We start from the raw sequence: 22,500 nt of genomic DNA, 5'->3' as shown, positions 1-22,500 counted from the left end.
CAATACCCCAGACTAGAGAACAATGGTTTGATTTTGGAGCGTCCTTCTCCTAGAAGAGCATAGATAAGGGGTAAGCGTGTGCATACACTTACACGCATAATCCACTTGTTTGCTACCATATGGCTTTAATAAGTGCATTCCATTCAAGGTTGGTTTGCTGTGAGCAATCAGACGAAAATCTCCCACTGGCCAGGTGATGGAAACTGGCCTAACCCCATGTCTTTGTCCTGGTGTGTACTAGAAATGGCTGCATTGGATTTTGTTATTGTTGTATATATATATATATATATATATATATAATACACACTATTACACTCACAATAAAAGTGCGTGCTGTCTGATTAAGTTACTTGTCATATGGATATGCAAAATAGCACAAGTTTATGTAAAGAGAAGGGATTAGCTCCTGAGGCGTGTCCATTCGTACGCTCAATCTTTGTTTCTCAACAAATGACAATATTCTTAGTTCCAGCCGCCCGCTGAGATACTACCGCTAGAGAGTTATGGGGTCCTTTGTCTGGCCAGACAGTACTACATTGGATCCCTCTCTCTGGTTACGGTTCTTTCCCTTTGCCTACACATACACCGAATAGTCTGGCCTATTCTTTACAGATTCTCCTCTGTCCTCATACATCTGACAACACTACCAGCAAACCCTCTTCACCAAAGGGGTTAACTGCTGCACTGTAATTGTTCAGTGGCTACTTTCCTTTTGGTAAGGGTAGAGAGACTCTTTAGCTATGGTGAGCAGCTCTTCTAGGAGAAGGACACTGCAAAATCAAACCATTGTTCTCTAGTCTTGAAAAGTGCCATAGCCTCTGTACCATGGTTTTCCACTGTCTTGGGTTATAGTTCTTTTGCTTGAGGGTACACTCGGGCACAATATTCTATCTAATTTCTCTTCCTCTTGTTTTGTTAAAGCTTTTATAGTTTATATAGGAAATATTTATTTTAATGTTGTTACTGTTCTTAATATTTTATTTTTCCATCTTTTCCTTTCCTCACTGGGCTATTTTCCCTGTTGGGGCCACTGGGCTTATATCATCTTTGTTTTCCAACTACAGTTGTAGCTTACCAAATAATAATAATAATATGCCTTTTATGAAAGATGGTGGTTACTGATAAGCTTAAAGAAAATTGTTGGTGAGCCTTTAGATGTATGCCATCATCTCCTTGGTTAATGCATTGATTAATGTGTAAAAATGATTAATGTGGAAAAAAGTTTGTCTGTAGATAGCTAGAAGATAAAAAATCAGCTTTCTAATAAAGCCTCTAAATTTGATATTGCATTTTTATCCAGCCGTTAAAGGCTTCGACAGAAGGCTCTTGTCAATTTGTCAAAATCTTTACCTCTGCCAACGAAGTTGGAAGGAGCTTATGTTTTACCCTCTTTTTGTGTATGTGTGTGTTTTTTTATATTGTGCAGACTACCTTTTTTTACTCTTACAGAAGTGAGCATCTTAATTTGTTTTTCTCCGGCTTATATATGTATTTACAGTTGTACGAACATGTACATTATAAATTACTTATCAATGGAGATTTTGTAGTGAAACTGCAAACATGTACAAGATATTTTCGATTTTTTAATTTTTCATCTATAATGTTTTATGGTATCTAAAAGAGAGATTAAGATGCTATGTCGTCTCATCTCCAGTTGGCTTTTATGCTAAGCTCATTTGTTAGTGACATTTTCTTTTTAATAATGAATTTGCTTAGTGGATGTTTACAATTCATTGTGTGAACGCGTCTTTTGTTTGGTAATATAAAAGCATTGCAGAGGAGAGGGCATTGTTGACGGGAAGGAGCCAGTTATCGCTGGGACATTATGTGACCTATGTACAGATGACAAACGAGTGAAAGTAGATATACAGTTCACTTGAAGAAGTGTATCATGCGTTTTCATTCGACCTGCTAAAAATTGCAGCCTGCGGCCATTATTATAAGGGAAGCCACCGGGAATAATTTCATATAGATAAAAGGACATTTTGATATCAGTTCTTCGCACATGACGAAGCTTTAGAGATCGATATATGTGTAGCATATATCAATGCCTTGGTTACATGTGCATGATAATTTCTCTTATACTTTTTCATTTCTAGTAGGGTGGTGTTAGAAGGGCTTTTGACTTTTAAGCAAATCTAGGAATGAGATTACTTCTCCCCCCCCCCAAAAAAAAAAAAAAAAAAAAAAAAAACAGCAGCGGCAGATGCTGGTGCCCATATACAACCGGGTAGATTGGTGGGCAATAGACTTGAAGCTGTCCAAGTCAAGGTCTATTTATGATCATATATAGACCTGGGTCCAAGTACATACCAAGCATGGGGGAGTCCTGTACCTCTTGAGTCTAAGCTAAGGCTGATTGCACCTTCCTAAGCGAAAAGTCAGCTGTGGGATTGCATATATATATATATATATATGTGTGTGTGTGTGTGTGTGTGTGTGTGTGTATAATGGATGACACTGTTGCTTCTATAAAGCCGGGGTTTAGTAAAAGGCGTTCGAAACTAGACACTTCAACATTTTGGACTATAAATGCAACTTTCGGGAACAACATTTTCTATCATCACAGGTAAAAACATGAACCTAAAACATAAATAAATAGACATAATTACATTAAATTAATGAAATTCAAACGACAAGAATCAACAAATACATAAAAAATAAAATTAATTCAATTGAAATATTAAAAAAAAAACCAGAGAAATCGAAGCAAATACATAATTACATGAAATGAATATTCTAAAGGAAAATCACAGATGTCAGAATTAAAACAAATACACAGAAATGACCTGAAAAACAATAAAAATAAATCCCAAAACGTAGGAGATATGTAAGTCAAAATAATAAACAGAAATATATGAAGTACAAGAGAAAACTAGAACACAAAAGCAAAATTACAAAAGCAAAATTAATTTCATTTTTTTATGTATTGACTTTGATGTATCGTTGTGTTTTTTCTAATATTCCAATTAATATAATTTTATTTTTTATGTATTTGGTTTGATTTCTCTTTGTGTTTGTTCTGATATTTAAATTATTTCAATTTTATTTCTTATGTATTTGCTTTAATTTATCATTGTGTTTTTTCTAATATTTCAATTAATTTCATTTTATATTTTATGTATTTGCTTTGGTTTATCATTGTGTTTTTTCTAATATTTGTATTTGCTTTGATTTATATTTGTGTTTTTTTCTAATATTTCAATTAATTTAATTTTATATTTTATGTATTTGCTTTGATTTATCATTGTGTTTTTTTTCTACTACTTCAATTCATTTCATTTCATGTTTTATGTATTTGTTATGATTCTTGCTTCTTGAATTTCATTGATTTAATGTAATTATATCTATTCATTTATGTGTTATGTTCATGTTTTTAGCTTAGATAATGAAAATGTTGTTCCCGAAAGTCCAAAATGTTGAAGTTTCCATTTTCATTTGCCTTTCTACTATATATATATATATATATATATATATATATTTATATATATGTGTGTGTGTGTATATATATATGTGTGTGTGTGTGTGTGCGCGCGTGCGTGCTGTTTATCATTATTCTCATTATGAAGATATTTGATATGCCAGTCTTTTCTTTATTATTGTAAATAGATAAAATTGAAAAATTCATAATTTACTACATATTTCATCTGTGTCTGTGACCTGCGAATTTAAATCGCTACTGAAAAGGACAATTTTAACAATATTTTAATTCAAGCTTTTTTTTTTCTTTATTTATTCTTGCAAGCTTATCCCAACCCTACTCCATATATTTTCAACGATAATGCTATCATTGAACCCCCTTATTCTGTTTTACAAACTTATCTGTTATTAAAACTCTTCTTCCCCGATTTATTTTTCAGTTATGATTTTTTCCTTTCTATTCTTCCCCGAATTGTCTTCCCAACCCACACAGTTCTAATGCCACCACTCTTCTAGGTTTTTAGATCGTAACACTCAGACAGCCTTTATAACATTTTAAACACTTCGGGAAGACTAAAATTTCTGTCAAATTATTTCTCAGACGGCGACTCCTCATCATCTCACCTGTCCCAGTAGCAGACATGTCTTCCTCACTGTTTGAGCCTGTCATACCCACGGCCTGATGTCGTCCTCCCTCCCATATACCACTATACCACTTATCCCGTATATAACACGGCCACCTACCTCTCATTCGTCCTATCCCAATAGTTACACCATCATTTCCCCAACAGTCTCAACCCTGGGTTTTCACCTGTCTACCAACCTTTCTCTTCCCAGTATTATCCCCTATCCTGTCCTAGTATCCCCCCCCCCCTAGCATACCTGCAGTCCTATCCCATGGTGCTAGCCAGTCCTGGGTCTTTATACTTGTCTAATGCCGAGTTCTGTATATCTTTTACTTAATTAGAAAATGTAATTTTTGCATTTATTTTATCCATTTTTTCTTTTATTTTACTGTATATAAAACTTATTTTTCCTGAGAGAGAGAGAGAGAGAGAGAGAGAGAGAGAGAGAGAGAGAGAGAGATAGAGAGAGAGAGAGAGAATATGTAAACGTATGATTTCTACAAAAGCATCTAATAAAATAGAAAATGAAAGTCGGAGCATAACTACATACATGCAAAACACACGTATGTATATGTGTATGCATGTCTTTATGTACATATTTAATGGCTTATACTTATATAGTACGTACTTACATTATTTAATGGCTTATACTTATATAGTACGTACTTACATAAATGCACAATTACTTAATGTTGCAATTGTTTATTGGCAAGTATAAAATGAAGCTTTTATATACTTCAGGATGTGTTTAGTAGTCTTATATTAGAGTTTTTAACAGTGCTTATGATATCGATTGCTTAATGATATATTCATTTTATGTTTTACCGGATAAGGCCAATTGCCAGCATTTTAACATTTTCTTTGTATAATATAGAAAAATAAATAAATTTCCTCATATTTTGTGAAATACTGTATAGAAAAGTAAATGTGATAATCATTTGTGTCTCCAGTTACTTTTTCATTATTCTTTTGTATTCTACGACTTTGGCGTTTTTGTGTCAAATCGCTTTTTTTTGAATGAAGAAACAGAGATAGGTTTGGCAGGAGAAAGTGAGAAATTATTACAAAGGAAAAAGTGAAGAAGAAATTGAGTAAAGGTAAAATGAGTAAGTGCACGGATCACGAAGAATATATTATTACTCTTTCGATTTGCCTTTTCATAGTTCTAATGTCATTATTTAGTATCTCTTGTCACCTTGTACTCTTATCGTATTGTATATGTGCGTTATCATAAGTTAGCTTGTAGTTAATTTCTTTGGATCATCTTGGAGCGAGGCATGTTTAGTTTTTATCAGTCGTCGGCCTTTCATGTTTCCTTGGGTCTTGGGTGACTCTGTATTCAGTTTCACAAGGTCAGGTTTGGTTGACCTGTGGGGGAATTCTTTTGAAATTAGCGGAATACGCTTTTAAGTTTCTCTTGGTCCTTATGGAATATTCTGTTGTTTCGAACGGTCTTTATGTACTATAATGATGATACTGAGGTTCTTCGTGGATTTTTCTCTTGTTTCCGAGAGTTTTTATTATTATTAGGTTTTGATTTGAGGATATCTGTGGAGTTTTCTATTGTTTGCGAAGCTCTTCTTGGATTTTTCTGTTGTTTCTGAGAGTCTTTATTGATTATTAGGTTTTGATTTGAGGATATCTGTGGAGTTTTCTATTGTTTGTGAAGCTCTTCGTGGATTTTTCTGTTGTTTCTGAGTCTTTATTGATCATTAGGTTTTGATTTGAGGGTATCTATGGAGTTTTCTATTGTTTGTGAAGCTCTTTGTGGAATTTTCTGTACAGTTTTAAGTATTTGTATGGATTACAAAGTTGTCCTATTTGGTCGTAGTGGATTATATACCTGACTATCTGTAGGTCGTCATTAAAGTGTGTCTATGTCTTCCTTGGATTACTCTGTTGTTTTTCAGGGTCTTCACGAAATGTTTTCTTAAGATTCTTTAAATGATCTTGGATTATTCTGTAGTTTATCTTATTGTCATAGATTACCCTTTTTTATTTATATGGATCTTTATGTATTGGATATTGATGGATTATTGTATAGTGTCTTCGAATCATTATGGATTATTCTTTGATATCTCCAGTTCTTAATTACTTACACTGTAGATTGTATGGGACTTTGTAGAGTCCTCCTTTGGTATCTGGTCCGCCATGAAGTATTCCCTAGTGGGTCTTTGTATATTCATTCTCTATGAATCTAGGTCTCTGCGGAGTATTCTGTCTTATCTCCAGATCTTCCTGGATTATTCTGTAATATTTCTGTCCTTTCTGGTACTCTTTTATAGTGTCTCAGTATAATTATTTCGTAGTATTCTATGTCTTTATGGGTTGTTTTGTAATGTTTTTGACCCTTAACGTTCTTCTTCTTCTTCTTCTCTCTTTTTTTTTTTTTTTTTTTTTTGATACAGTATATCTCGGTCTTCATGGATTACTGTAGTGTCACTGGGTCTGTATATTCTTTTCCGACGTATCTTGGGTCATCAACCTGATGCGGGCAGAGACCTAACATGATTCCAGGGAAGCGATGTAAAGGGGATTGTAAAATGATTTCAATGAAATTGATGGAATCTAAATGGTTATTGTAATTGATATTGTTGATATCTTGTAATTGCGTAATTGCCTTCTAGTTTGATCATTATTATAATACAATGATAGTGCGTAGTCGTACAGCCTTTTTTATTTACATAGAACTTTATAACACGTTACATACATTATCTGAAAAGCCACTTCAAATTCGTTTTAGTTAATCTCTTCAGGCAGAACTTTATAACGCATTACATACATTATCTGAAAGGCTCCTTCAAATTCGTTTTAAAGTTAATCTCTTCAGGCGCACATTACATTTGTGTTCCAGTTCTGTTCAGAATTTACATCTAAAGAACTCTCTCTCTCTCTCTCTCTCTCTCTCTCTCTCTCTCTCTCTCTCTAGAGGTGGTTCTTTTAAGAGAGAGATTCTTACTGAGTATGCTTTATAGCGCCATTTCAACGCTTACACTCTTAGCGTTGGTAGTAAAAATCATTGAGGATAAGAAAGAGAGATTTGTGATGAAGGCTGCTTTTCACTTCCCGTTTTATTATTTCCTACAAGAAAGAAAGCTAAGCACATTTTTATAAAGCTCACTGTGTTGTTGCACATATTCGTCTGTAATATGCAGAACCTGCGGTAAATAGAATGAATTTTTTTAAGGGACTTCCCTAACAAAGCATTTTACTGCTTCCATCTCCCGCTGAATTACAAGTAGTTTGAGAGTCGAGTAAAATTTAAATCCCAACATATGAGAGTTTGAGTAGGAAATTTGATAGTAAGTCTTTTACAACTATCCTCGTAAAAATGGACAAGTTCTTTCGATTGATACCACGAGAATGCGATTTTCATAGAACATTTCATTTTTTATTGTCTGATGTAGATTATTTTAGATATCAACATTAGTTAGTAAGGACGGAGAGCAAGCAAGAAATTGCCAACTTGTTGCAATTCTTCCCATTCATGGCTCTGGTTGGGGCTAGTCGCCAGCACTAAAGGTTCTTATGTAAAGTTAGCATTGTGATACGTGCAAGTTTCATTTTATTGTAATCATTTTCTTTTAGTTAAACAAAAGATTTGTAACAAAGCTGTTTAGTGTGTTTGGAGGCTCTTTGAATTTGTGTGAATTATTTGAAAGGCAAGAATTTCTTTTAGATGGAAGTTTCTTACTTTTTTTTTTTTTTTTCCAAAATGAAAGTCTCCTAAATGAATGTACAATATTGAAAGAAACCGACACCTCTCCTTGTCATATATTGTACAAATATCAACTGAAGCGCAAAATTCGTTTTGCCATTTTAAAAAGAGAAAGACTGTTACTGTTATTGCACTGAAATTGCAAAGATGCAGGCAGTAGCATCAAGTAGTTTTTGCCATAAAAGACATTCACTGAACGAGCAGAAAAAAGGAAACAATTGCAACCCACGCGGCGAATGGCTGAACCACGGGCCCGAGATGAATGGGTTGTCTGCCTAGATAGATAGTTAATAGTGGAGTAGCAATTCGAGGTCGATGGAAGGGAAACTATGCCCATTGTCGTCCATATTGAAAAGGGGAGAAGTTGTGTTGTTAACACACCACGTGACGAGTGATGTCACTCGGCTGCTGGAACTCTGTCGCCCACAATAGTGGGGCTTTTGTGCAGAATTTGTAAAAACAGGAAAGAGAAAGGCGTTTGGATGAGGTTGGATTAAGCACCTAGTCTCTCTCTCTCTCTCTCTCTCTCTCTCTCTCTCTCTCTCTCTCTCTCTCTCTCTCTCTCTCTCTCTTATTTCATTTTCGTTAGGTTATATATATATACTGTATATATATATATATATATATATATATATATATATATATATATATATATAAAATATATATATATACATACACATATATACATACACACAGACATCACGAGCTAAGATTTGCAGATATAGACTGGTATAGAAAGACCATAAACAGACGCGAGTGGAAGGACATGTCTGAGGCCTTTGTCCTGCAGTGGATTAGTTACGGATGATGATGATGGCGATGATATATTTTTGTATGTATATATGTATGTATGTATTATATGCATACATATATATACACACGCACACACATACATATACATATATATGTATATATATGTATGTGTATGTATGCATGCATGTATGTATGTATGTTTATTTGGTACTTGTCAAATAAAAGAGACACATTCTAAATGCTTCACGAGTGGTTATTAGATGATTGGCGTTTTATTCAGTCCTTTATTTTTTTTATCAGCAAATGATTAAGCAACATTCACTGCTAAGTGTGCGCATGTGCACAATTTTCAAATACCCTCATGACCTGAAGAGTACACCACGTACAGGTGTTTTTCATGTATGTGATGTCTTTTGTGTTGATAACATTGTTCGCCTACTTCAATGAGTCATCGAAGTATCCTGGTTCTTTCTGTTCGCCCTCCCTTTCAGTCAATCTTTATTATTATTATTACTTCCCAAGCTACAACCCTAGCTAGAAAAGCAGGATGCCATAAGCCCTTGGGCTACAACAGGGAAAATAGCCCAGTGAGGAAAGGGAACGAGGAAAAATAAAATATTTCAAGAAGAGTAAGAACATCAAAATAAATACCTTCTATAAAACTATAAAAACTTTTAACATAACAACAGGAAGTGTGCCCGAGTGTATCCTCAAGCAAGAGAACTGTACCCAAGACAGCTGAAGACCATTGTACAGTGGCTAAGAGGCTATGGCACTACCCAAGACTAGAGAACAATGGTTTGATTTTGGAGTGTCCTTCTCCAGAAGAGCTGCTTACCAAAGCTAAAGAGTTTCTTCTACCCTTGCCTAAAGGAAAGTGGCCACTGAACAATTACAGTGCATTAGTTAACCCCTTGGGTGAAGAAGAATTGTTTGATAATCAAAGTGTTGTTAGGTGTGTGAGGGCAGAGGAGAATACGAAAAGAATAGACCAGACTATTCGGAGTGTGCGTGTGTATGTGGGGGGAGGGGGGGGGGGTGGCGGCAAAAGCAAAATAAACCGTAACCAGAGAGAAGGATCCAATGTACAGTAGTACTGTCTGGCCAGACAAAGGACCCAATAACTGTCTACCGGTAGTATTTCAACGGGTGACTGGTGCTCTGGCCAACCTACTACCACTCTTCCCATCTTTGTCTTCAAATTTAATCAACCTCTCTCTCTCTCTCTCTCTCTCTCTCTCTCTCTCTCTCTCCTCTCTCTCTCTCTCTCTCTCTCTCTCGATTAAGCCAGTGTTGCCATGCTAAAGCATCAGCTGTTTAGGATTCTGCTTATCTGGCAACATTGATTGCATCTCATCTTCGCACCTGGATAATGTCCTTCACCATTTCCCGCTTATGGGATTTCATTGTTGGCATTTCGAAACGTCTTCCTTTTGCAGATGTTGTCATTGTGTGCTGGCGTTAATGTTTCATATGTGATAGCCTCTTTAGAGAACGAAATAATGATAATAATAATAAAAGAAAAACAGAATACGTGCAATCGTATTGTTACCACTATCTGAGATGGCTTTTAACAACTGTATGCTTGAGCATATTTTTTTTCTTATTACACATCTTTTTGCACGTTCAATCATCATTATGGATTCACTAGTGTACATGACCCGTTAAAAAAGAGGGCTAAATATTTAGACATCCACATAGATTCAGTTTCCCCCCCTTTTCCCCCCACTTTTTTTCCCCTAATTATTTTGGGCAATGTGCGGGAGATTGTTGTTTTCCAAGTGGTTGTCATCATATTATTAAGATTCCATATATATATATATATATATTATATATTATATATATATATATATATAATATATATATATATATATATATATATATATATATATATATATATATATATATATATATATATATATATATATATATATATATATATATATACAGTATATTTGGACATACTATACGTATATGGAATTTAAAGGAAATACAAGGTCTCTATCTATATGTAGAATTTGCAAAGTTCTTATAAATCATGCAGATGATGAAACCATCAAAAATAATCATGATTGAGGTGATGGTTGGGGATTAGATGATAACAAAACAGAAAGATTTCTTTAATTTGCCCAACTGAGGTTAACCTTTCAATGAGCTAAAATTTGTCATTTATTCTGAATTTATTCCTATTTGAGAGAGAGAGAGAGAGAGAGAGAGAGAGAGAGAGAGAGAGAGAGAGAGAGAGAGAGAGAGAGAATGCTTTTTATTTAGTTAGTAGTATATTTAATGGATACTCTCTTTTGTCTATATAAAGACCGTTTTTGCAGGTGTTTTGGTGTTTAGGAGCAAACATCTCAAAAAGGCTGTCTTATTTCCAGTGTATGCGTATTTGTGTGTTATTGTAGTAAATTGACACATTAAATACCATGTCAAAAATATGCAATTTCTGTAGGTATATGCACATATGGTTATGCATTGCATAACTACGTACTCTCAAATAACCATTGCTCATATATATACTGAGGGCTCAAGGAAGTAAATCTCTCTCTCTCTCTCTCTCTCTCTCTCTCTCTCTCTCTCTCTCTCTCTCTCTCTCTCTCTCTCTCTCTCTCTTTTTTTTTGCCTAAGTCTTTAGACAATTTGTTCCCCGTTGGTACCAGGTCTGGAAAATTACGAAAGTCTAGTCTGGTGAAATATGTCCCTAATTGATTTTTGTTTTTTATCGTTAACTAGTTATTGATTTTATGATTTTGATATTGCAATAATATTTTTTCAAGGTGTAAAGAAACAAATTTAAGTAGAATTTTAATACTTCACAGATTATTTACTTTTAAAACTCGGTTGTAAAAGCCATTTGTTTAATTCATTTATCATACATGAGATTTTTTATTTTTTTAACTATTTTAGAATTGTTCATACTGGCCTAATGTTTTTTTTTCATATTTTTTTTTGTTTCCATACCGGTTTCTAATTATTGTTATTGGTGAATTTATTTAATCAATTTGGCTTTGGGTGTTAAAAAGGATATACTTTTATTGTGGTTCTTGCTATTCATTTAACATTAAGAATTCAATTTTGATAATATTTAAAAGTTATCTTGCCGCATAAATACAGACTTTTTATTTATTTATTTATTAAATCGAATTGCTGCTGAGAAAGATGGAAATAAAAGTCTGTAACTGGTTGTATGTGAAAGGAAAGGTTAAGAGGTAAACTCCAGGTTTTTGTGTCATCCGCTGTTGGCTGTGGTCATGATTATTTCTGGGACTGATGATAATAATGCTAATGATAATAATAGTAAAGATAATACCGGTTATAATCCGGCAATTAAAGGAAGGGTATGGTAGGAAGTTATTCTCTCAGGCCATTCTCATTTAGGGAAAACTGCTACGTATAAAAATATAATGATAGTCTTAATACTTTTTGTATGGAGTATACCAAAATCCCTCTTATAATGTATTCGTATTATCTTTCGTATATCTAAAAGACACCTCCAAAATTATGCATTTATTCACAGATCTTTGTATGTGCTCATCCTCATTATAGATATAATTTATTTCTCTCTCTCCTCTCTCTCCTCTCTCTCTCTCTCTCTCTCTCTCTCTCTCTCTCTCTCTCTCTCTCTCTCTCTCTCTCTCTCTCTCTCTCAATGTATTTGGGTTCAGATCAACTTTAAAAATTTACATATATTTCAGCTTATCAGATGAGACGATCAAAAAGAAAAAAAAAAGTTTTTTGAGTCCAGTATACTTTCGGTTCACTTTCATTTGGGACTGAATATGGTTATCTTATCTCGATTTAAAAAAAGGGAGAAGAAGAAGATATTGACAATCTTTTGAGAGCATCGCCATCCGAGAGATCGCAATCTTGGGTTTCCCCAGAAACTGTTGACATTTATTTAGATAGGGATTCTGTTGTTCGTATTGATTCTTACGTTTAATTATTAGTTGATTAGGGTTATTCCAGTACAATATCATATGATAGTAAGTTTACTTGTGACTGTTATAACATGTTTAGAACATATATTATAATGGAGGTTGTTGAAGAAATCATTTTATAGAATAAATAAAAATTTTTAAAGTATTATTTAGGGAAATAATAATTATAATAACAATAACTAAAATTTTTCAGGTTTTATTAGAATAATAATTGCTATATAGATCAGTCGTTTTTAAAATAATAAATGTAGAGAATTTTTTGTGCACCAAGTGTGCGAGAATTAGTCCTTTAAAAAGAATGTTTTTGATATTAACTAGTTTTGGAAGTAGCCGTTGTTGCAAAATTATTCTTTTGCAAGAGCATTGAAATTTTTTTTAAAGCTGCACATTTTCAGCCATTCGTCTTTTGATCAAGAGCTCATATCAGCTAATCTTTGTATAGTAAAATACTGCAGTTGTGATTTTCAAAGCAAATATTATAGAGCTTGTCGTTTCTTTCAAAGTAACAAATAATGCTTATTCATTCAGATACTTAGAAACAACTGTCGTGGTAGGTGATGGTTTCAGTGTCAAAAGAGGTGTGGCAGAATTAATCTTCACCACCGCATCAATTTGAAATCCTGATTGCTGAAGCCGATGCTATATATTATGTATCAATTATTAATCAAGTCTTCAATGCCCCCACAGCGTAAACACGTTTTGAATAATGATAGTAATGCGAGTATAAATGCTGCATAAGGAGTTTATTATCATTTTTGTGTGCGCAGTGTAGTATTTTCGTTTTCAAAATTTGTCTTTTGATGCTCTCGTGATCATACTCTTATCTTGCTGTATGATTTATTGCTAATGAATCATTGTGTTATTCATTAAACAAAGTTTCAAGCGGCAATTTAGATTTCATTCAGTTTTATCTCATGAACTTATGTTATCAATAGATGATAAGGAAAAGAATTTTTTTTTTTTTACTGTAGCCAATGCTGTTGTAGGGTTTATGAACTTTGGTTCAAATGGCAGCGACAGTTTAGGTTATTTCTTTATTTCTATTATTTACACGAACAAAAATCCATTACGTAAAAGCTATGGATATCTTCTAAGTTCTTAGGTGTTAGGAATCCATGTGACCTCGGATTAACAGTCGGATTAATCGGTACCATCTCCGATATATATGCAAATGTTATCTTCGTGTGAGTGAGAGGCATATTTGGGAGCCAACGGGTCTTGGTCTACTATTATAAGGAGCAGGAATTCGAGAGAAATAGCTTGCTTCTGTCCGTATGTTTTGGTATGTCTATCTTAGGGGGGAGGGGGGGTTGTAAATGTCGCAGGCTAGAGGAGATATTGGAATATCTTTCCTAATATGTGTTTTATGTTTCTACTTCTTTCATTAACATTGTTGTGGAAATGCTAGGTATTGCCTAAGATGACAGCGCTTATTGTTCTGCAGAAAAATACATCATCCTGATCCGGTAAACTGATCGGATGAATTTGCATTTCTTCAATTGTGTACGACGGAAGACGAAGGATGATGATGATGATGATGATGTTTTTTTTTTTGAGGTCGGCTGTGTTAACTGGTGTTTAAAAACAGGTCTGTTTTTCTTTCTTTATTAGGGGTGTTGGTTATTTCTTGCTGCGAAAGATATCGTTTGAATCTATTAGGTAAACATCGGAGATATAGATATGGTATCGGTTGTCTTACCTACCACATTTTGACGATTTACAAGCAATCCTGTGTGTTTTTTTTTTTTCAATGAGGTTCTTTTTAATTGCTCATGATTATACCGTTTATTACTTTTTGTTAGAGTATACAACATTTTTTAAGGATAACCTTATTGATTTAGAGAGTTAGTTCTTCATTGGACGAAATGGAAATTATTTCATTTTTTGTGGAAGTAACACTTTTCTTCCAGCATTTAGGTAACACGTTCAAGAATATTTATTCTCAGTACTTTTTTTTTTAATGACGATTATGAAAACCACCAGGGGGACACTTTTGGATATGATGAAGAACGTGTCTTATCTGAAATCTGATCATGTATGTGACATCCTAGAAATTGTATTATGATATAGATTTTAACATACAATATAAATTGCCACATGTCAAGGCCATAGATGTGTTAGGAGACAGGTAAAATTTATGGACCGGATTTAACGAACCTGATGTAATTATCGGTCTCGAGATGGTTATCTTTTCAGAGAAATTTGCCGATGATTAATCCAAGGACACTTGTTTAAATGCTTCATAGCATAATAAGAACTTTGAGACTCGAATTCGAGCTGAGCTTTCTACTCATTGGTTTTCATAAGTGAACACAACCTTATGGGATGGGAGTTACCTGATGCCCATAGTTCTAGCTAATTTGATTTGATATGTGGCTTTTGGCACATAGCCCAGCGTTAGAGCCTGTGAGAACATTCAGCGCCTAGTTCTTACAAGGGATATTATGCGACAGAGCAAAGACCGTCACCGCGGCTCTACCATTCTTGAGTTAGCTTTAAACATATTTCTGGAATGCTATTGAAATTGATGAATTATATAAGTTCCGTAAATAATGGTCACGTCTCAAAACGGTTTTTTTTTTTTTTTTTTTTTTTTTTTTTTTTTTTTTTTTTTTTTTAAGACAGGCCCTGATAGAAATTCGAAATGAGTTTATTTATTCAATGTTTAAAGATTTTTAGTTATCAATTACTCTGAACTCTACTGTTTATTTGAAACTTTTCATTTTTCAATTTATTTCTTCATTTATTTAAATTTCTTATTTTGAACTTACTTCCGAGGCTGGGTTCGTTATGAAAAGACACCCGTCTAATGGTTAAGACTAACTATTTTTCTGTTGACTCAAGCGTATTGTAAAATTACACCAACTCGATAGAATATATTACTTGTGCAATTTAAAATAACGCTATTAGCAAACACTTAATGAGAGAAGTATAGATATTTGATGTGTCTGTGATTAGAAAATAATTATATCTATCACCTTTTTTCAAAGATTACAGTGATTTACCCCTTCATCCATCTGGCGAAATATAAGTGGCCTTTGTTTTTGCTGTACACAGTACATGCCTCTCTAATTCAGGTTCTGTACTTGAAATCGAAATTAGCAAGTTTCCACAATGTTAGCTGAAACGTAACACCTGAATACTGTACAGTGTAGTAGTGTTGTCACTGATATATATATATATATATATATATATATATATATATATATATATATATATATATATATAGATAGATAGATAGATATATAAATATAATATATATAAATATATATATATATATATATAGATATATAAATATAATATTTATATATATATATATATATATATATATATATATATATATATACATACATATAGATATATAAATATAATATTTATATATATATATATATATATATATATATATATATATACATACATACATACATACATACATACATTATCATCATTATATTAGCCGTTACTATAATTCACTGCAGAACAAAGGCATCAGACATGTCCTTCCTCTTGTGGTCTTTCTATGACGCTCCACACCCGCAAACTTTCTTAGTTCCTCAATCCATCATCTTCTCTTTATTCCCCTGGTTCTCTTGCAATCTCTAGGGGCCTGTTATGTTATTCATAATGTCTGTCTATTATCTGCCATTCTCATTATATGTCCTGCCCATGTCCATTTTTTTTTTTACATGTTGTTAGAATAACCTCGACTTCAGATTGCTCTCGTATCCATGTTTTTTTTTCTCTCTCTATCTTAGTGTTATTTCCATCATTATTCTATCCATAGCTCTTTAAGTTGTAACTAGCTTATGTTCTAAGGCTATTGTAAAACTCCACGTTTCTGATGCATAAGTTAAAACTGGAAGGACCATCTCATTAAATACTTTTCTTTTTAGAAAAAGTGGCATTTTGCGTTTCATAATCCCATTTTGTATTTCATAATCCCATTTTGTTTTCCAAAAACTCTCCATCACATGCTTATCTTTTTTTTTATATATATTTTCAATAAATTATTTAATTTTTAGCATAAATGTTTTATAGTTGAGTCGCTTTATACGTATTCGATTGTGCATTTATACATTTTGATATATATATGTATATATATATATATATATATATATATATATATATATATATATGCATGTAATTGTGTATGTATATGAACATTATATATATATATTTATATATATATATATATATATATATATATATATATATATATATATATATAATCAGACACAATCATAGTTAGATACATATAAAGAGCACTATACATCCAAAACATATATGATTAAAATAATGTAATATATGATCACATATAAATATGCCTAAGAAAGTTTTCTATCAGTCCCTTGTGTACAATGAAGATCCACCACCGGTTCCTTGTCTGTGACTGTGAGTTATCGTTACGCTGATAAAACTTTATGGTCATTGTGTCTTGTGGCCGTCATTATCTTGATTGTAACACACGACTGGTATCAAAGTGTATCTCTCTTTATACATCCTGTATCTCTTTACGTTGGTGCGAGTATGATAATGATTAACATCCAAGGCCTTACTATTTTCCCTTGTAACTCAGTTTAGTACGGTTTTACCCTTTTGATTTCCTTTGCTGATTATTGGTCATGGTTTTGGAGTAGTCTGGCTTCTATTTACTGTTGGGTGAGGTTGTACATAAATATGCGAATAATAATAACAAAAACAACAATAACAACAACAATGATAATATTAATAATGATAATAACAACAACAACAACAACAATAATAATAATAATAATAATAATGATAAAAAAATAATAGAAATAATAACAACAACAACAACAATAATAATAATAATAATAATAATAATAATAATAATAATAATAATAATAATAATAATAATAATAATAATAAATGTTAGTAAAAATAATTGGTCAAATGATAGTCCCCTATGGGATGGTCTTCACAAACACATTTCTCGGATGTTTTTATCTGATGTTTCTACTTCATGAGCTAACCATCTGTTTACAAAGGTTCCGATTTTTATTTGTAATCATTATTTTTATTTATAAATTACATCAAAAGCTTTACTTTTATCCAATCCAGCTTAAATGTTACGCAAGTTTGGTTACAGATATTTATGTTTGGAACTTTCGTATCTGTAAACTTGCGTGACACATTTAACAGGGACACGTGTATAACGATATTTTTTTTTAACTGAATTTGGAAATTATCCAATGCATTAAAATAAATTATTTTGTTACTTAGAAGTCATTGAATTATGTGACGTATAGCTTTTGTTAATTTTATTTAGCAAATATCTTATAATGAAGTAAAATTTATTTGTTTATAGTAACTATACAGTTAGTGAAGTAAATATTTATCGAATATTTGTTTCGTATATTCGTGAAATAAACACTGGCCTGCTTCGTAATATGTTTAGCTTTTATTTCTAGAGTATTATTATTATTATTATTATTATTATTATTATTATTATTATTACTACTACTACTAGCTAAGCTACAACCCTAGTTGGAAAAGCAAGGTGCTATGACCGCAAGGGCTCCAACAAGGAAAAATAGCCCAGTGAGGAAAGGAAATACGGAAATAAATAAACTATAAGAAGTAATGAACAATTCAAATAAAATAGGGAAATTAATAAACCATATAAGAAGTAATGAGCAATTAAAATAAAATATCTTATATTATTATTATTATTATTATTATTATTATTATTATTATTATTATTATTATTTAAGCTACAACCCTAGTTGGAAAAGCTGGATGCTATAAGCCCAGGGGCCCAACAGGGAAAATAGCCCAGTGAGGAAAGGAAACAAGGAAAAATAAAATATCTTGAGAAGAGTAACAACATTAAAATAAATATTTCCTATATAAACTATAAAACTTAACAAAACAAGAGGAAGAGAAATCAGATAGAATAGTGTGTCTGAGTGTACCCTCAAGCAAGAGAACTCTAACTCAAGACGGTGAAAGACCATGGTACAGAGGCTATGGCACTACCCAAGACTAGAGAACAATGGTTTGATTTTGGAGTGTCCTTCTCCTAGAAGAGCTGCTTACCATATATAAAGGGTCTCTTCTACCCTTACCAAGAGGAAAGCAGCCACTGAACAAATACAGTGCAGTAGTCAACCCCTTGAGCGAAGAAGTACTGTTTAGTAATCTCAGTGTTGTCAGGTGTATGGGGACAGGAGACTCTGTAAAGAATAGGCCAGACTATTCAGCATATGTGTAGGCAAAGAGAAAGAACCGTAACCAGAGAGAAGGATCCAGTGTGGTACTGTCTGGCCAGTCAAAGGACCCCATAAATCTCTGGCGGTAGTATTTTCAACGGGCGGCTGGTGCCCTGGTCAACCTACCACCTACAAATGGGGACATTTTATAGTTTTGTCAGTTTGCATTAATTTATTTCACAAATGCTACCAAATTACAGTGGTCTAACACAATATCATGCAAGATTTTATATATATATATATATATATATATATATATATATATATATATATATATATATATATATTTACCTTGAACAAACAGCTGTATGTTTGGTTGGAGTAATGCTGTGTGTTTTTCTTCATAGCCTTACGCAAGTCTTACTGATGTGAGTTATATTTTTGTGCGGTTTGCAATTCTGATGATGTGATATCAGCTGCATATTCAAGGGACACACATCACATCCTTGGTAATAATAATATAGATATAGCTTATGAAATTGAGCGTAATATTACAGTAATCATCGGGTGCGGCGCAATTAGTCTCATTTTACCTTAGCATAATCTTTGATATTGATAAGTGATATCATTAAGTGTGATACTGGCTACCATAATGGTGGTGATTTTGTAGTTATTGATACTTATGATACCACATTAAGCCGATGTTAATATAGTCAATTCTTTTTAGTGAGGCAGATTTGCACCGATTCGCATGGGTGCCCTTTTTAGCTCGGAAAATTTCCTGATCGCTGATTGGGTGGACAAGATAATTATAACCAATCAGATAGCAGGAAACTTTTCCGAGCTTAAAGGGTACCGCTGCGAGTCGGTGAAAATCTTCCTCACTAAAAAGAATTGACTATATTAGTTTTCCTCCGATGACGTATCTGCATATTGGGTATTACAGTGTATCACTTCCCTTTCTAAGAGGGGATAAATTAACTTGATGAAAGGGTTTGTTTTATCGCCAAGATCAGCAAAACTGTACTAGTCGGACCACCCGTACTAGGTTAGTTTGCTGGGAGCAGTTAGACTAAAGTTTCCCACCATCACTAGTCCAGCATTGTGATGGAAACTGGCCAAATCCCAGCATGAGTAAGGCCATATATGAAACCTTTGTCCTGCAGTAGACTAGAAACGGCTTCATTTATTGTTGTTGTATACCTTCAACACATTTCCTCTCTCTCTCTCTCTCTCTCTCTCTCTCCTCTCTCTCTCTCTCTCTCTCTCTCTCTCTCTCTCTCTCTCAACACTGTTCTCCACCTTTAACTTCAGCAACTTCCTCAATTCTTGTTCTTCTTTTTTTCTCGTTGCCTTACCCCCTACCTCGTGCTCGGATGAGCTTCCTCGATATCACCATGTATTTGGAGACGATAAACCAAAAGAAAAAGGTTGCTGTGGTGATAGGGAGAGGGAAATGGGACATGTGCGCGCGATAGAAGAGAAAGTAGCCTTTTGGGTATTTTTTCCTTTGGTCTAATGCAAGCCAGGTTGCCTAATATGGATGGGATATAAAGTTTTGAGGTCTCCTGGAATTTTCATTTGGGAAATTCAAGCTTCTTTGATGGGAAATGTGAGAGATTTCTTCCTATAAAAGGAAGAGGTGAGAGGGTGGATGGCGTCATTAGGTGTCGGGTTTATTGTACGGTAGAAATTTGATATCTATTATTATACAGTTGGAATACGGTAGTGGAATATTTTTCTAATATAACCATGGAATTGTGAGGTAGAATATCTTTTATACTTTAAGAGTAATTAACAAGCATGTAAATGTATTTATTATTAAAGTGGTTTTGTAATCGTAATAGCTGTCTCGGAATCGATTAATAATTCATGATAGTGTTTAGTGGCATGTGATAATAGTTTGTGTGTTAGAACAGGTTAAATTTTTGTTGTAAAATCATTATATAAACATTCATGAAATGAGTACTTTTGTTATGTGATAGGGTCATGCAATTCGCAAGGCTTCAAGCGAGGTATCCCAACGTTTGAAGATAAATGAGAGTCCCATTAGAGTAAAACGGATTTTGAAAATGAGTAGAGGAAAATATCAAGAGTAGGATTACCAAGTTTCATTTGTTATTCTCTATCAGTTTTTAGGAATTTTCTCTTCTTAGACATGACCTATTGTAGTTAACATTCGGTACCTAATAGCAGTTTTATATAATTGTCTTGATCTTTTGATTGCCAATTGATATCGTGGAGACTCATTAGCCAGCTGATAGACGTTGTGATTTGTTATAAATAGAATAAGTGAATATCAGCGAACAATCATTATTGTTATTCAGATTAGTTGAAGCATTAAGTCTTTACTGTAAGTATTCCTACTATGTCTATCCCTTCATTTTTTTTTTATTGTTTCTCGCCTGTTTTTTTTTTTTTATATTTCTCTTTCATTATCTATGTTTTATATTTCTATTTTTATTATCTATTTAGAACCTTCGCCGTATAGGTCATAAGGCTGCTTATCATCCTTTTAATCATTGCATTAAAAATAAAGCAAAAGCTTTTTTATTTCAATACTTTCACTGATTTCCATTTAATTGCACTTAGCTTAGAAGTTGTGATTGATCCCTTAATAAATGTGAAAATATACGTTAAAAATATATCAATGTTCTTTTTTATAGCGAATATTGGTGTATTTATACGCATCATATCTTTGACCATTAACATTAAGGTCAAAGGTACGTCTAGTCTTGTAGTATGGAGGGGATTGTTGTTGTTGGAAAAGGGCTCTCAGTCATATGGGACAAACAGCAAAGGTCATTGGCTTGCTGTGCAATCTCTCATGGGTTACAGTGCCTGTATATTACAAACAGAATCAAGAAGAATATTAGATAATTCATTCTTCAGTTTCTGAAGTATTGCCTGAACTGAAATATCAACAAAAGATTTTTGGATTTTTTATGTTTGTAACTTTGTTTTTAGTATATATATATATATATATATATATATATATATATATATATATATATATATATATATATATATATATATATATATGTATATATATATCTATATTTATGGGGTCCTTTGACTGGCCAGACAGTACTACATTGGATCCTTCTCTCTGGTTACGGTTCATTTTCCCGTTGCCTACACATACACTGACTAGTCTGGCATATTCTTTACAGATTCTCCTCTGTCCTCATACACCTGACAACATTGAGATTACCAAACAATTCTTCTTCACCCAAGGGGTTAACTACTGCACTGTAATTGTTCAGTGGCCACTTTCCTCTTGGTAAGGGTAGAAGGGACTCTTTAGCTATGGTAAGCAGCTCTTCTAGGAGAAGGACACTCCAAAATCAAACCATTGTTCTCTAGTGTTGGGTAGTGCCATAGCCTCTGTACCATGGTCTTCCACTATCTTGGGTTAGAGTTCTCCTGCTTGAGGATACACTCGGGCACACTATTCTATCTAATTTCTCTTCCTCATGTTTTGTTAGAGTTTTTATAGTTTATATAGGAGATATTTATTTTAGTATTCTTAAAATATTTATTTTTTCCTTGTTTCCTTTCCTCACTGGGCTATTTTCCCTGTTGGAGCCCCTGGGCTTATAGCATTCTGCTTTTCCAACTAGGGTTGTAGCTTAGCAATTAATAATATATATATATATATATATATATATATATATATATATATATATATATATATATATTATATATATATATATAGGTAGATATATATTCTTTACATTTATTTATTTCGTTTACTCTACAGTTATGTTTAAACTTAAAAGGTTACCTCTTATTGTAATCAGACCCACTGATAAAGAGATGCTGGTTTTTGCTCCTACTTGATCAGGAGTCAGCTGATGCAATAGGTATCT

At 33.1% G+C, this 22,500-nt stretch overlaps 1 protein-coding gene across 1 annotated transcript in view; it reads right to left on the bottom strand.

The window, feature by feature from the left end:
* smg (sterile alpha motif domain containing protein 4 smaug) overlaps positions 1-22,500 on the bottom strand; it is a 156,027-nt gene that overhangs the window by 85,843 nt on the left and 47,684 nt on the right. Inside the window, exon 4 of the mRNA XM_068360530.1 lies at positions 22,416-22,498. Within this exon, the coding sequence (XP_068216631.1) occupies positions 22,416-22,498 (83 nt within the window). The remainder of the gene's footprint in view (positions 1-22,415; positions 22,499-22,500) is intronic.

The sequence above is a fragment of the Palaemon carinicauda genome, chromosome 37 (genome assembly GCF_036898095.1).
Source record: "Palaemon carinicauda isolate YSFRI2023 chromosome 37, ASM3689809v2, whole genome shotgun sequence".
Taxonomy (NCBI): domain Eukaryota; kingdom Metazoa; phylum Arthropoda; class Malacostraca; order Decapoda; family Palaemonidae; genus Palaemon; species Palaemon carinicauda.
The sequence above is the reverse complement of the archived record's forward strand: the minus strand, read 5'-3'. Positions and strand labels throughout refer to the sequence as shown.